The following is a 16,756-nucleotide window of genomic DNA, read 5'->3' on the forward strand; positions in this document are numbered from 1 at the left end:
CTTAAAGGTAAAGGACCACTGACCATTAGGTCTAGTCGTGACCGACTCTGGGTGCTCATCTTGCTTTATTGGCCAAGGGAGCCGGCGTACAGCTTCCGGGTCATGTGGCCAGCATGACTAAGCCGCTTCTGGCGAACCAGAGCAGCGCACAGAAATGCCATTTACCTTCCCGCCGGAGCGGTACCTATTTATCTACTTGCACTTTGATGTGCTTTCGAACTGCTAGGTTGGCAAGAGCAGGGACCGAGCAATGGGAGCTCACCCCGTCGCGGGGATCCGAACCTCTGACCTTCTGATCGGCAAGTCCTAGGCTCTGTGGTTTAACCCACAGCGCCACCCGCGTCCCTATCTCACACTTACCGGACTCATAAAATATCAATGTGGTGTACAAAAATAGATGCAACAAAGCACAGAACACCATACCAACAATACACGACAGGGTCCAACCTAAGAAAATTTAAACACCCGAATAGGTCTGTTAGCATAAAAAGGTCTTCAAGATAGTCTTGAAATTTAACAGTGAGGATGCTAGCCAGACGCCTACATACCTGACTTATCGGGAAACCCAGAGGTCAACTAGCAGCATTCCTAAAAGTGATCCCTGTGATGAAGCTACGATATAATAATAATAATAATTTAAATGTATTAAATATTTATTTATTTATTTATTTATTTATTTATATTTATAAGTGCTCAGATCCTTAAAATGTCTGGTACTCAAGTTGTTCAGGGCATTGTATGTTAAAATAAAACTTGAACTTGACCCAGTAGCATATGGGCAGCCAATGCCGATATTTTAGAAGACACGACGTTGGATGTTTGACCCCATCAGCATTCTTACTGCTGCATTGTGCAACAGCTGTAGCTTTCAGACCAAGTCCCAGGGGCAGCCCCACATACAGTACATTGCAGTAGTCCAGTCTCAGGGTTATCAAACCACAGCCTACTGTATTCCAGAAACATCCTTAGCTAGTGTACAGTGGAACCTTGGTTCTTGAACGTCTCCGTTGACGAACGTTTCGGAACTTGAATGCCGAAAACCTGGAAGTTACTGCTTTGGTTTTCAAACGATTTTCAGAAGCTGAACGTGCCACGCGGCTTCCATTTTGAGTTTCCCTATTGTATTGAGGCTTCCGCTTTCAGTTTTCGGTTTCTGAACATTTCGGAGCGGATCACGTTCGAAAACCGAGGTTCCACTGTACCAGACAAAGCTGGCGAAAAGGACATCTAGTCACAGAGGGCACTAAGCCTCATATAACAAAGGTGTAGCCAAGGGTATAATATGTTGTTAACTTTTTAGTGATGACTTTCTTTCTTTCTTTCTTTCTTTCTTTCTTTCTTTCTTTCTTTCTCCTTCCTTCCTTCCCTTCCCTTCCCTTCCTTTCTTTTCTTTCTTCTGCATTTCTTGACAGCTACGATCTGCTGATAACCAACCATGAACTCCAAACACTTCTTCATTTGCCTCCTGACGTTTGCCAACACTCTGGCCACAGAGCTGATGCCAAAGCAAACCACCTCGTTAAGTGAGTAACTCAAAGGAAGACAGAGTCAATATCTGTGCACTAGGGGAGAAGTTGAAAGGGTGCCTCAAAGGAGATGAGCAAGATTTGGGATGGGAAAGGTTAACAGTGGGCTGTGAGTGTATTCATTGGTAGGAATAAACTATTATACCTCATCTAGTCCTGTGCAAACATTCAGAATTGGTGGATCATGAACATCTGGGTGGGAGAGCAGGATCACATCCATCTGCTCCTGATGTTTGTCATCTGTGGATTCTTAGCACGTGCACAGGACTAGAAACTTGAGACTGTTGAGTATTTGCACTGTATGCATATGCCGTCTGCACCCACCATTGTGCATGTGAGAATGTCCCTTTCAAAATGGCACCAGACTATGCGCTATGCTGGGCACACTGGGCCCATGTTGGGGACAGAGTTGCTACATATTCACACACACCACCCAATGATCCACCCTGTAATACACCCTCACTGGTCATGGTACAAAAGGGACACACTGACTTTTCCTCTGAGCAGGAAGCGAAAAAGCTGAGCATCACTGAGCACTGGAAACCAGGAGTGGCTACCAAACGCTTGCTGAAAATGTACCTAGCCTTACTCTCTTTTTTTATCCTCAGGGGACCCTAGACGAAAGATCTTCCCATTCATGCAAAAAGAGGTTCAGAATTGGGACACTTTCCTACTGAGCAAAAACAAGAAAACTCTCTATGTGGGTGCCAGAGATACTATCCTCGCCCTTGACATTCGCACGGATACAACTGTCAGGGTGAAGCATGAGGTGAGTGGGAAATGGGGTTTCAGGATATGAAGTGCTGGAGAAAGTGAGAGGAAAGGTCTGGAGTGGTGTTCTGATGAGGGTGCTCATCCACATTATTCAAGATGACAACCCTTTCAACCCTGCTCCCTGTTTTGTGGGAGATACTGAGGACCCTTTAAAAAATGTTTCTATGTGTGCATTGGTGTTCATCATGTTTCAGCCCTCCCTGCCCCCAGACCGCATTACTTCCTAGTTTTATCAAACCACGGTTTACCATTAGACACCCCAATCAGGAAACTATGGCTTGCACCAGGTTTGAAGGGTAAGCAGCAGCTTAATGTTGGTTAAAGTCCTGATTCAATGTAGGTAAATAAATCATCATGTCTTTGGTTCGTTTTAATGGCTTTTTACTTAGGATTCTGGGTGCAGCCTTCTTGGGGGGCGGGGGGAGGTTTTGTTTAATTAACCCAACTTGCCACCTGTGTGGCATGTCTGTTGCAGGATTACATCAAGGTCACAAGAGATTGTGCAGAAATCCATTTAGTAGCTGCAAGGTCTTCCACCATGGGCATCCTCTAGTGCTGAGAAAATAAGCCCTCATTGGCTGAAGGAAATCCACTCTCCCTTTTGGGTAGAAAAGCTGGCCTCTGGCCTGGGTCTAATGGCCCCTGATAAAGGTTTGTGCGATGCAACATCCACAGATGCCTCAATACAGTTTACTCTAATGGTTGGAACTGGGTGTGGCCAGCTAACTTTTGGACTTTACCCAAATCCTGAAAGGTGTCTTTACACTGTTAGCCTTTCTTAACTGTCTTTTTATGGTAAAGGGTTTATTTTTGCTTTGTAACCTCTTTAATAGTTAATTTGTATTTATTTCCTTGCATGGCCCCATTAGCAGAAAGCAAGAGGGGAGAAGAGGGGGCAGCACAGCAGCGACAGGGAAGCAATTAAAGTTTACAATTTAACGTGAACCCACCTAATCTGCACTTCCCCAAGCTGGAACACAGCTTTCCTTCAAAACCTGCACTTCTCAGAATTTTGCGGTGCCGTTCTCCATCCAAACTTCAAAGAAAGTGTGTATCAAGGAAATCGTGCACAAAAATTTACGTTACTTAAAACATGCAAAAATGTAAATATTGAGTAAAAAAAAACCTTCAGAAAGAAAAGCACAAACTGATGCAGAAATGTGGAGAGTTGAACTTCAGGTTCAAAATGAGAAACTAGGAGAAACCAAAATGGATGAATAATTCCATCCCTATATCCTGCAAGAAGCAGACGGCTCAGTCACATGGCTCCATAACCATGATTTGGCATTTTGTCTCAAGCAAGTCAGTGCTTTATCAAGGACCAGAGTTTAGAGACTGTAAACAGTGGGGGGTCTTGCTTATTTATTTGCTTATTCAATGCATTTCTAAATTACTGGATATTTGAAAATCTCTTGAGCAAATTATAAAAATATAACACAAAACCGTTAAAACTATATTACAAAAACAGGGGGCCACCAGGGGGCGCATTGGAAGATGGCCGACAATAACATCTCTCCGACCCACACGAGGTAATTAAGAGGCTGTGATGGGAGTATGCAGCCTCCCTTGCCCCCCAAGGGAGACTGCCTTGCCTGCTGTGCCCATAATTCACCCCCAGATTCGAAAGAAGGGGATGAGGGCACTAGGCATAAAGCCCTCGGGTGGAGTCCGGCTCTCCCGGATGCTGTCTCTGATCGCGCACTGGTTTGCATAAGCTTGAGATATTTAATTGGAAATGAAGCAAATGCACATATTTCAAGTGAAGAACGGGAGTGAAAACTGCTAACTGAAGTGACCTCTGTGAAACGAGAGCAACAGGTTTGGATTTAACGGAATACAACATGAAGAAATTACATCAGGTTCAGTATGCCGGAGCGGGACTGGATGGGGGGGAAACTTTTTTTCTTTTCTTCTATGTGATTAATCAATAAGGTAAAGGTACCCCTGCCCGTACAGGCCAGTCGTGACCGACTCTAGGGTCGTGCACTCATCTCACTCAAGAGGCCGGGAGCCGGCGCCGTCCGAGGACACTTCCAGGTCACGTGGCCAGCATGACGAAGCTGCACTGGTGAGCCAGCACCCGTGCCGCACACGGAAACGCCGTTTACCTTCCCGCTATAAAGCGGTACCTATTTATCTACTTGCACTTAGGGGTGCTTTCGAACTGCTAGGTGGGCAGGAGCTGGGACCGAACGACAGGAGCTCACCCCGCCGCGGGGATTCGAACCGCCGACCTTACCGCCGTCCTAGGCACTGAGGTTTTAACCACAGCGCCACCCGCGTCCCTGATTAATCAATCAATAATCAATAACCCCTTCTCAAAAAGAACCGCTGCATAACCGACCTAAGCAGGATGATTAAAAACTGTGTGGAAATAATTTACTACCAAAAGCTTGACATGTGAGATCAAGAAAAAGAACAAGGGCTTTTGATGGCGCAGCAACAAAAAGGGAGTCGCCATTTTGACGGGTCTTGTCGAAAGATTTATCGGGAGGAAGCTTTGTTTTCATACTGGATGCCTGGTAGAACCTCATCGAGGACCGAGAAAGAGGGACAGACCTGCGAAAAGTGAATAAGTAGACAGCAAGAATGCTTTTCTTTATGCAAGTGATGAAATACGGCGGCTGTCTGAAATACGACTCTTGGACGAACGGAAAAACCCACACAGGAATACAAATTTGTTTGAACCTGTTTATGGAGACAATCAGAGGCCACAAAGACAAAGAGAGAGGAAAAATATATGAAAACAACTAAGAGATGTGGAAAACAGCAAGAAAGGATTGGACAGAATTTTGAACATTATTTGGAGAGATTTGTGGACTTTTAAAGCAGTAGCAATAAGAGGATTGGACCCCTTTCGGAACTTGAAAGATGGGTCTGTTAATAAATTTTTTTTTAAAAAAAAAAACTATATTAAGAAAACAGAAATTTAGTCTTGACTTTCATCTTCCTATTTGCAAAATAACTGCAGATGAATCCCAGTAAGGCTGAACATTTGCAATCTGACTATTTCCCTCTTCTTTTGTTTCTCCTCCTCTAAAATGCCTTTCCCCCTGCTTTTCCTGTGATAGATACAGTGGAGTCCCACGGCTGATAAAAAGGATAACTGTGCCTTGAAGGTGGAAAACAAAGAGGTAATGCATTGGGGATAGAGGAAGTGCTGCCTCCCAGTTTGGGAATGTGGTGTGCATCTGTGTGCATTTCCCTCTTTCCTTTTGCTGGTTTGAATGCCCACCTCCACTCCGAAGCTGCTACCTGACCTGTGGGTGGGAGGTGGGTGGGGTGGAGATAGAAACTCAGCTGCGTGAACACAGACAGCATAAGAACCACAGGCGATCCTCTTTCAAATTGCTGAGAAATAATACCAGTATATCCTGAACTATCTTATGCACAGGGACGCGGGTGGCGCTGTGGGTTAAACCACCGCTTGGGCTTGCCAATTGAAAGGTTGGTTCTAACAAAACACCATTAGGTGTTTTGGCAGTTCTAACAAAACACCATTATGACCAGACTGCAGAATTATCTAGTGGCACCACTGCTTATTTTGACTAAATAAATACTCTGTTATCCTTTAACCCCTTCAAGAACTATTAATATTATGTGCTTGCATGCAGGAAAGGGGCGGGGTTTCATGCATTCTTGGTTGCTATTTAACAACCACCCAGTGGAAACCTTCTTTGGGATGCAAATGTAACTGGAAGTTCAATCCTGATTTTCTCACCTTCATCTCCACAGAGGGAATGTTTCAATTTCATCCGTGTCCTAGTGCAACTGAACGACACACACCTTTACACCTGCGGGACGTATGCTTTCAGTCCCACCTGCGCTTACGTTGTGAGTTCTTAGGGGAGAGAGGAAGAGGGGGGGGGGTCCCTTTATAAGGCCAGCAACTTGAAGCTGGGCTTTCAGTGTGGCTGGCCCTGTTCTACGGGACAACATTCCTGCTGAGAATCAACAGGCGCCCACAATCTGTGCTTCCTTTCGACTATAAACAGCTCCATGGGGATGCTTGGTTTCTGAAGGACAGCTTCCCATCAATTTTGCTTCTTTTGACCTTTCTCCTTTTCCTTCCCTTGCCTTGCTAGGATCTAACAACATTCAGTCTGGTGAAAGATGCAGAAGGCAAGCCCCTCCTCCTGCAAGGGAAGGGTGTCTCCCCCTATAGCCCTCACCATGGGAGCACCGCAATCCTCGTTGGTGAGCCACCTGGAAGGGGAGGGGTTCCACTTCCTTGGATGTCGAAAGTTTGCACCACCCTATTGCCCGCTTTTGCATTCCATAGAAAGCATAGGGACGCAGGTGGCACTGTGGTCTAAACCACTGAGCCTAGGGCTTGCTGATCGAATCCCCGCGATGGGGTGAGCTCCCATTGCTCGGTCCCAGCTCCTGCCAACCTATCAGTTTGAAAGCACATCAAAATGAAAGTAGATAAATAGGTACCGCTCCGGCGGGAAGGTAAACGGCGTTTCCGTGCGCTGCTCTGGTTTCGCCAGAAGTGGCTTAGTCATGCTGGCCACATGACCTGGAAGCTGTCTACAAATGCCGGCTCCCTCAGCCTATAGAGCAAGATGAGTGCCGCAACCCCAGAGTCATTTGCGACTGGTCTTAACTGTCAGGGGTCCTTTACCTATTGCCCGCTTTTGCATTCCATAGAGGAAGACAAAGGTCTGTTATAACATCCCCAGTTCTCATGCCATACCCGCCAACAACTCAACAGCAAAATCCGGGACACGATCTTCCCAGATGCCACCTTCTCTCTTTTTTTCTCCTCGTGAGAGAATGGCAGCCATTTTGACGCCATGATCTCACATGATTTCATGGCGTGATTTCCCCCTTTAAAAGCACTTTTCTTGCGTGAGGCGCCCAAAAGGGCAGGCCCCTTTAATTCCTTGTCAAAGGTTGTGCTCCTTTCTAGATGATTTGAACTGCAACTCCCATCAGCTGTGCTGGCTGGGGTTGATGAGAATTATAGTCCAAATCATTCGGAGAACATCCATCTAGGGAGGATGACAGCCTGTCCCCTGCCTGTATTTCCTCTTGTTGAAAGATGGACAACATGTCACCCTGCAGTGTGATTAAAATATACCCCAGGCACTGCAATGTGTGAAGCAGTTTGATGAACTGTGCATAGATTCACGCGGCCACCTTTCCCTGGGGGACAAGCCGCCCACTCTGAGATATAACTTGTAGAGGTCCTGGGGAGGGACATGAGCAAGCTTAGGAAAGCACACTGACTTACAAGATATTTAGCAAGGTATGTACAAGGCAAAATTAGGGGCAGTCAGGGCCGGCCCACCCACGAGGCAAGATGAGGCAACCGCCTCAAGCAGCAGCATCCACAGGAACAGCAAGGAATGTATTGCCAGCTGCAGCAGCAATGTGCTCCTTGGAGGCCAGATCTGCCACCTCTGTAGCAGCCCTCCCCTCCCATGCCACCTCTACAGCAGCCTCTTGGTGAATAGGTGGTGCTGCTGATGGGGGCTGCCCGCTGGAGTTGCCTGGGCTATGCGCCCACGCCCACCTGGCACGATTCAGAGCGGGCCACTTCCCTTGCACTGAGACGGCCTTTGATTCCCGGCTCAACTATCAGGTAATTTGATTCTCCCTACCTTTGTTCCTGATGGACATCTTCACTCACCTTCTTCTTTCCTGGTGGTGAGCGTGCACCATTTTGCAGTTCGCCTCAGGTGCAAAAACATATTGAACTGGCCCTGTGGGCAGTGAATTACAAGCGCTTGAGAAAACGGGCTGAAGGGGAAGGAGGAGTCACCTCCTCTCCTGCCTTTACCCTGCAGATGGCGAACTTTACACTGCCACCCAGGAAAATGTTCCAGGGAATGAGCCCGTCATCACTCGAACCCTGGGCAGTAGTTCAGTTTTGAAGAATGAGCACTGGATGACTGGTAAGGGCAGATGCTGAGGGGGAGGGGAAGGGCCTTAGAAACTAAATCAGATCTCACATCTTGCGATTTTGTTCCCCTCCCCTCCCCAGGTGATGCAACATTCGTGGGCTCCTTCAACACCCAAGCCCCCCCAAATGATGACAAAGTCTATTTTTTCTTTTGGGAAACAGCTAAGGAGTATAACTTCTTTGAGAATGTGATTGTCTCCAGGGTTGCTCGCATCTGCAAGGTGAGCTGCCTCCAAAATCAAGGAAGCTTTTGAGCAGGAACTTCTTTTCAGTGCTGTGAGCATGTGCAGAGGTTGGATGGTCTTCTGTCCTGGATGCTTTAGCTGAGGTTCCCACATTGCAGGGGGTTGGACTAGATGACCCTTGGGGTCCCTTCCAACTCTACAATTTTCTGATTCTGTGACACTGAGTTGATGCCGAACACGACCAGTCTTCATCGTAGCTCAGCTTCCCTTTTATAAAATCCTCCAAGGCAGCTTACAAGCTTGCTAAACTCAAGACGGAAATGTACAACACCGCATGATGAAACAGTAAGCAACAAAGCAAACCGTAAAATTAATAGGATGAACAAAGAAAAGCAGCAATTTGATTATCTCAAAAGAGAGAATGCCTGGGGCTGCTCCTTAAAAGGACTATGCCTACCAATCTGATTGGTCAGTGATGTTTGCTTTCCCATCCTCTACAGAATGATGTCGGAGGAAAAACGTTGCTGCAGAAGAAATGGACCACCTTTCTGAAAGCGCATCTTTCCTGTGCCCTTAAAGGGCAGTTTCCTTATACTGTCATTCAACACGTGTTTGCTGTTCCACACCCAGGAGGCGGTGCATTTTTCTATGGGGTCTTCGTTCCTCAATGGTAAGGCTGTGAGAATCCTTAGTAGCCGGAGCAGGGAAAGAATATTAGCCACTCAGCACAACGGGGGGTAGGATTTGATTCAGTTCCCTTTTTTTAATGGGTCCCTACCTAGTTTTGCATATTTCCAAACAATAAATGAACTGAAACACAAGTACCCTAGGAAATTTGCAGTGTTGTGAAGCTGTTCGCATGCAAAAATGCATATGATGAGAAAAGCAACATACACAATGAAAAATATGAAGCAAAACTTCTTGCAAACATGTGTCTCTTAGGGGAAATAAGCACTCAACGCTGACCATGTTTCTGTGGACTTATTTGAGAAAAGATTCACAAACCGATGTAGAAATGTGACAAGCTGAACTTAAAATTGGAAAAGTGAGAAATCGAAATATGCAAATTTATCCATCCCTACCGTGGAATTTGTTTTGGGTCCCACAATGTGCTAAATACTGGTGAAGTAAATTGACTCCAAGCATATGCAGAGTGCCTTTTCCTTCTAGTGGTGCGGCTGGTTTGTACATCTCTTTGCAGGCAGGTGGGAGGTTTCTGGAGCTCGGCAGTCTGCGCCTTCGACCTTAATGCTATCAACAAAGTCTTTGATAATGGGAGATATAAAGAGTTACACCAGAACTGCTCCCGATGGCTGCCCTATGAAGGGGAGGCCATGGATCCTCCCCCTGGCTCGGTAAGTACCGCTTTTAGCCCTCTGCTTGGAAGTGTGCAATGCCCAGCTGAATACTGCTTCTGGTGAGGATACTGAGCAGGCACCCCCAACTCTAGGGGGCCAAGTTGTCTTCAGCCCCTTGAATATTTGTTGGAATGGGGTTGGTATGTGGGTGTGACGGATCGAGTGTCGTGCGTCACAGCATCAGTGGCTGGCTCCTTCAGAGCCCTCAGCAGCCTCTAGATGGTGCATCACGCATGTCCAATGCATGCCAGGGGCCCCTCTGATACTGATAAATGATTCTTCCTTCTAATTTAACCCCAGCTTTTGAAGTTGTCGTCTTTCTGAAGTGGAATCAAATTCAAATTATTTCTGAATGTTTTTGCAAGTTCCTGTGTAATTGCTTTGGCTGTCAGTTCCTTCTGTTAATTTGTGTCCTTTTGCACTGATGGAAATAAGCTGTTGAGAAGGGATTGCACATGCCTGCTGGAATCAGGGAATGCGGATTCTCAGGGATGCTGTGTATAGTTTGCCATCAAGTCAAAGCAAACCTATGTCCTTAGGCTGTCCTGCCAGAAGATTAGCATCTCCAGTGTTTCCTGTAGTTCTGTTCTGCCAGCTGCTCCACAAGTGAGAGGATTATCCAGTTATGACCCTTAACCAAGACTGTGTAGGGCAGGGATTGTCAACTTATCCCTAATGCCCACTAGGATTCTAGGTGGGCAGTAGGAGGTTCTATGGCACAAGCTGAATCCTCCTTCCATCGAGCACTGGTGGGCGGTAAGGAAATTTTACCATCAAGAAAGATGCATTAGTGGGCGGTAGGTATAAAAAGGTTGACTATCCCTGGTGTAGGGGATCCCACTTAGGCTGTAGAAAATTATTAGAAAGGTCTAAGGGGTTCTGGAACCCTTTGTAGATCTCCCTTGAAATTAGTGTGTCCTTAGCTCCTGAAATGAACCGTTGTCCCACAAACAGTTCAGTTTCTCCTCCAGGGAGGCTGTGTGTCTTTACAAAACGTGGAGCCAAAATTAAAATGGCGCTTCTCAGATGGATGAGACAGCTACAAAACACACCCTACTTAACTAGCTCCTCACGCTCAACATCACACTCACCCTGTGCTGTGCAAGACTCTGAATATTTACCAGAACGGGCTTAAGTCACGGATAAAAACTGGAAGAGAACAGTATGGAGGACTCCTAATTAAGTGTGTTAGTCACATCTTCATGCCTTGGGTGAATAGGGGAACAGAGGTCCTCCTTGAAGGCTTCCCATAGGAGCATGTTGACCCCTGTGAGAGCAGGATGCTAGACTAGATGGGTCTCAGCCTGATCCAATGGGCCTCCTTTTCTGTTCCCCCTTCAGTGTTCTGTCAGCCCACCATCGGACAAAACCCTCGTTTTCATGAAAGAACATTATACGATGGATCAGACGATTCAGCCACTCTATAACCAGCCCGTGTTTGTGAAGCTCAATGTGAAATACACCCGGATTACAGTACACCAAACTGAGAACATCTTGGGAATTCCCTACACCATACTGTTTCTTGGGACAGGTATGGATGGTTTTTTCCCCTGCCCTGGAGGTCGAGATTAAGACATTTGCTCTGTAACTTCCTTATTCCTTTGACCCAGCAAGGGCTTACAACACAGGTTGCAACATTTAACCCATGCTTCCTCAACCTTGGCCCTCCAGATGTTTTTGGCCTACAACTCCCATGATCCCTAGCTAGCAGGACCAGTGGTCAGGGATGATGGTAATTGTAGTCTCAAAACATCTGGAGGGCTGAGTCTGAGGAAGCCTGGTTTAGCCAGATAATGAGCAAGCAAGACTGACTCAATCGTGAATCTTTTGATTTTGAAAAGTGCAAGTCTCAGAAGCGGCCTGTGTGTCAAATTCATTGCACCAAAAGTAGCCAGATAATGGTTAGATAATGCTAATGGTTCTCCCAGGAGAGGCCAAGAAAGCTGCTTGCTGGGATTGTAGAGCTCTTTCCTCACCTCTCTTAGTTCTCTCTGCTTAGCAGCTGATTTACCCTTGGAGTTAGGATGGGGAGCTCTAGGAAAAGTATTCACTTTTCCTCCTAGGACTTACCTGGAGCAGATCTACACTCATGGTTTTTAATGTTAACGAAGGGTTAATGAATGGCTCTGATAACTATATGGACACATGATGTCCTACAGTCGTACCTTGGTTGTTGAACACTTTGGTACTCGGATGTTTTGGTTCCCGAACGCCACAAACTGAACGTCCGATGTAGCTTCCATGGCTTCTGATTTAGTGCAGGAAGCTCCTGCAGCCAATCAGAAGCCACGCCTTGGTTTTCAAACCGTTTCGGGAGTCAAATGGACTCCCAGAACGGGTTAAGTTCAACAACCAAGGTACGACTATACTTTTAATGTTCATAATGTGTTATTAAAATGTGATACCAGAGGGCACTGCAGAGCAACCGGGAGTAGGGAGACTGTGGTTTGACGAAAGAAACAAATGATATGTCTAAAACAGTCGTACCCTGGAAGTTGTACGGAATCCATTCCGGAAGTCCGTTCAACTTCCAAAACATTAGAAAACCAAATCGTGACTTCTCATTGGCTGCAGGAAGTCCCTGAGGTCAATTCTAACCCATGGAACCCACGTCGGATGTTCAGGTTCCAAAAAAAAGTATGCAAACCAGAACAATCACTTCCAGGTTTGCGGCGTTCAGGAGCCAAAACATCCAAGTTCCAGGGCGTTCAGGATCCAAGGTACGACTGTACCATTTTAATAATGTTAAACAGGTCAGTGTAGATCCAGCCTTGGTCAGCCAGTCCATTAAAGGGTTGTGGCTCTGAAAGTGGAAGTGCACATTTAAACTATGGCACTTGCACCTGCAGGAGACACGGGAGGCCGCCAGCTTGGATGGCTTTACAAAAGGATTAGACAAATTTGTGGAGGAGGATGCTATCAATCTAGCCACGATGGCCCTGCTCTGCCTCCGCAGTTGGAAGCAGCAATGCTTCTGAATTTCCATTGCTGGAAACCACAAGGGGAAGAGGGCTTTTGTGCTCAGATCCTGCCTGCCAATTTCCCACAGGCATCTGGTTGGTCACTGTGAGAAGAGGATGCTGGACTAGATGGGCCATTAGCCCAATCAAGTAGGCTCTTCTTGGGTTCTTAAGTGAGGATGGACTGCACAAGAGGGAGAAACGTCAGCTCCCACCCACCTGATAGTGACAGGCCCGGGTTTCAACAAACTGTTCTGCTACTACCATATCAAATTTCAGACTCCATATCTTTGCTTGGTTTTCCACAGACCAGGGAGCCATTCACAAAGTGGTGGTCGTCGGCAGCGATGCTCACATCATTGAGGAGATCCAGCTGTTTGAGAAGCCAGAGGCAGTCCAGAACCTGCTGCTCTCTCCTGAAAAGGTGGGCAGACTCTGTTGGATAAGAACAGGAGCTGCAAGCTTGTAAAAGGGCCTTAGCTTAAGGTGACCAGACATCCCCGTTTCCCGGGGACGGCCCCCGGATTTACAAATCAGCCCCCATATAGAATCCGTTGAAGTTGAAGAGTGTCCCCGGATTCATTGAAAAAAATCTGGTAACCTTACCTTAGTTTAGAGGCTGTCTCAAGAACGTTTCCTGTCTGAAACCCTGGAAAGCTGCTAAGCAACAAGGAGCTAGATGAACCCCGTAGTTTGATGTGGGATAAGGCAGTTTCTTACTTAAACTTGTTCCTTATTCAAGACCACATGAACTAGAACCGTACTTTATTTTAAGGAGAAGGGCCACAGCTCAGTAGTCGAGCAGATGCTTCATGTGTAGAAGGTCCCAGGTTCAATCCTCAACTGGAAAAAGAGTGAAACCCTGGAGAGCCACAATTAAATATAAAACCAGAAAATAAAGAAACTTTGCAGGCAATCAAATTATCACAAGCACAACTCTCAATCCGTGGCTATTATTTGGGGTGAATGAGGCACTGGCATTTTTATTTAACTATATTTTAGATAGTTTTTAAGGCCAGGGCCCATCGCTGCACCTTATGGCAATAAGTCCTACAAGTTAATTATACACAATGTAAGGAAGGTCTTCCTTTCTCCTGCCCTCCTAATACTGTAGTAACAAAATATTTCTGTTTGTGCATTCTTAGGGGATCCTTTATGTGGGGTATTCCAAAGGAATTGTACAAGTCCCATTGGCCAACTGCGGCATTCACAAAACCTGTCCTGACTGCATTTTAGCACGAGATCCTTACTGTGCCTGGGATGGAAGGAAATGCAGTGATAACTGGAATAACAAATACAAAAGGTGGGTATTTGCAGGCTAGAGACAAGTCTGTGAAAGCACATAGCAGATGAAAGGGTGAATATATTAGTAGGATGGGGGGGGGGGTTGGTTGGTTTGTTTCACATTTTAATGCAAACCTACCTTATGTGCACGTCAGTTCACAATGTAAGTTGAAAGCCATCTTTCAAAATGCACACTTCTCCAGATTTTGCAGTTTTTCAAACTGCACAAAAATGCTTATATCAGTGGAAATAATGCAATGCCTTAAAGTACTGCCCTGAGACCTCTGGGTATAGGGCATGATATAAATTCAATAAATAATAATAGTAATAATAAGTAGGGTCATTTTTGCAAAAATGCACATGTTTCAGACAATTGCATAAAAACATTTTAATGTTAGGCAAAATGCACTTGGAGCCATATTAATTTTCATATGGACCCTAAGATTGGAAAGACCCAAAGACAGATTACTCTATCCCTGCTTCTTACTATTTTCCAGCATGGCAGGAAAGAGTAACTTTAAGCAAGATGTTGAGGCCGGAAACTCAGGCCTTTCGTGCATGCGCAGCAGTGGGAAGAGCAGAGCCTCCTCAAGGCCAATCACCTTGATTGCCGTAGTGGCCGTGGTTTTCTTCTGCTACCCAGACACAGTGAAAGTGAAAAGCAAAGTACAGGGGTGCAGGAGCCCCCTCCAAGCCAAGAAAACACCCAAGCAAGAGAAAGCCCTGTTCAATGGCAGCCAGAGCATTCTGCAAGTGGACCTTGCCAGAAAACTGCTGACAGCTCCAACACCTACTATGTCTACGTGCTCTGTTCAGGCTAAAAGGGCTGACAAAAACTGCTTAGACTTGGGCCTGCTAAACAAGGATGACTCCAGAGGAGCCGTGGCAGCGGAGGAGATCTAGCCTGGCCTACCTGATTCCTCACCAGCTGTTGCAGGGAACAATCTTTCGCGATCTCACCAGCTCACACAGGCAACCTAGCAAGAACAAAAGTATTGTCACAACTGTGATGCTATTACAAAATGCCACCAGAAAACAGGGTGTTACCTCTGGTTGCATTTCTTTCCCACCTAGTTCTGTCTGTACAATGCCATGTAAATGCAGGACCTAGCACCACACAACTGGCCAAATCCTTCCTACGCTTTCAGGTTCCCATCCCTACCTCCATAGACAGGATCCTGGGAAGGGTCCCCATACTCATAGCCAAATCCATAAGTCTCTCTCTTTGGTAAGAAATGCTTACCAAAATTTAGAAGACAGACTCCCCTTGCCCATCTCTGATCTACAGAGCTGTCCAGTTTGGAGTGAAGGCCAGTGTTGGGTGTGGTAGTTGGGTCAGGGCTGTTTATTTGGCCTTGCTCAATGTTTTCACACTGAGATGCAACAGCCAAGATGTAATTCATCCCAGAAGACTGCCAGAGAAAGGAAGGCTACAGAAGAATGGGCCTGATTCGAGGGAGGCAGATCTTAAGGTAGATTTCCCATGTAGAAGGAGCAGCCCAACCTATTTACACCAGGAAGATGTTGAGAGTGGCAGAATGGGATACTGACAGGCCTGACCAATGGGGTATGATCACTTCTCTGCAAGGTTCCTTAAACATGGACCCCATGCATTATTACAGTGGAGGTGGATCCCAGTTTTCCTTTTTGACAGAGCCTGTGCTGCATTATGGCTCAGGTGATCTTGGGTCCTTCTATTATGGGCTTGAGATATTTGGTAGGTGGGAGAGGTACTATAGCTCCATGCTTTGCCTACTGAAAATTATTTTAAAAACAGAATTGGGTGGGTGGGAGGTGTTTGGAAGGTCTTTCTGTGTCTTTTAGTGTGTGCTTTAAAACAGGGCAAGCTGCTTTATACTGAGAATGGGCCACTGGATCTAGCTCAGTATTGTCAACACTGACTAGCAATGGCTGTCTTAGGGTATCAGACAAGGGGCATTCCCAGTCCAACCTTGAGATGTCAGGGCTTAAACCTGGGATTGTCTGGTCTACCACTGTTCTATGGTTCTTCGGCTTGTACCTATCTAAAGAGTTCTTCCTCGCACTTTACAAGCACGCTAAAAGCAAGAACAAAAACACCAGGACCATCAACATTCTGTGCCATGAAAAGCCCTTGGGCAATTTCTACCATATGTAGCACCATTGTTTGATTCCAACATGGTGTAAATTGCTGCAGAGGCCATGCGGCCCTCCACTTTTAAAAAATTGGTTTAAGCAGTGCTTTTATTCTGGGGGTACTCAAGAGCACACCATACCAGCACCTTTTAAAAAAAAAGTTTAAAGTGTAGCACTTACTATAACAACTTCATGGTGAGTACTGGCACCTCCCCCCCCCCAAAAAAAACAAAAAATAACGGCCCTGGGTTTAAAGGAAGATTATTGGAACCCTGAACCCATTTTCAGGGATGGGTGGATTATAGAGTATTTTAACCCAAAATGTGGTGTGTTGTGACAATTTTGTTGGCTAAATAAAGGCAGCGCCTTCACAGTGGGGGGCATATAAAGTCCCAAAAAATCCGGATGTCAGAAAACCTACTCGAATCTGAAAAGCGCAAATTCAAAATAACTACTATAAACCCTAGAGAATCGCCGTGTCCTTCACCGGAAGTACCACTCTAGTATTTCGAAACTCCATGCTCCTCCTTTCCGCCTCCATGCGCTCTTAATTCGTCGTGCGCCCCCTTCCGTCTGCCCCGCCGTCCCGCCGCTTCCATCTTTGTCACTGGCAGCGAGGCGAGCGCAAGCGGAGTAAGATGAA

At 46.1% G+C, this 16,756-nt stretch overlaps 1 protein-coding gene and 1 long non-coding RNA gene across 2 annotated transcripts; one reads left to right on the forward strand and one right to left on the reverse strand.

Annotated features, from left to right (window-relative positions):
* Positions 1-1,411: 1,411 nt before the first annotated feature.
* LOC114586978 (semaphorin-4A-like) lies at positions 1,412-15,250 on the forward strand. The gene is made up of 13 exons (XM_077920753.1): positions 1,412-1,523; positions 2,135-2,295; positions 5,372-5,434; positions 6,036-6,134; positions 6,386-6,497; positions 8,096-8,203; positions 8,293-8,432; positions 8,897-9,066; positions 9,598-9,751; positions 11,096-11,285; positions 13,023-13,138; positions 13,860-14,017; positions 14,496-15,250. Exons 1-13 carry the CDS (start codon positions 1,436-1,438, stop codon positions 14,899-14,901), a joined length of 1,965 nt encoding a protein of 654 aa, XP_077776879.1. The 5' UTR covers positions 1,412-1,435; the 3' UTR covers positions 14,902-15,250.
* On the reverse strand, positions 13,459-16,717 carry LOC144325902 (uncharacterized). Its single transcript, XR_013391060.1, has 3 exons — positions 16,535-16,717; positions 14,912-14,975; positions 13,459-13,576 (listed from the first exon to the last, which is right to left on the reverse strand). It is a non-coding gene; the product is annotated as an uncharacterized LOC144325902 (long non-coding RNA).
* Positions 16,718-16,756: the final 39 nt, after the last annotated feature.

The sequence above is a fragment of the Podarcis muralis genome, chromosome 16 (assembly GCF_964188315.1).
Source record: "Podarcis muralis chromosome 16, rPodMur119.hap1.1, whole genome shotgun sequence".
In the NCBI taxonomy this organism is placed as follows: Eukaryota; Metazoa; Chordata; class Lepidosauria; order Squamata; family Lacertidae; genus Podarcis; species Podarcis muralis.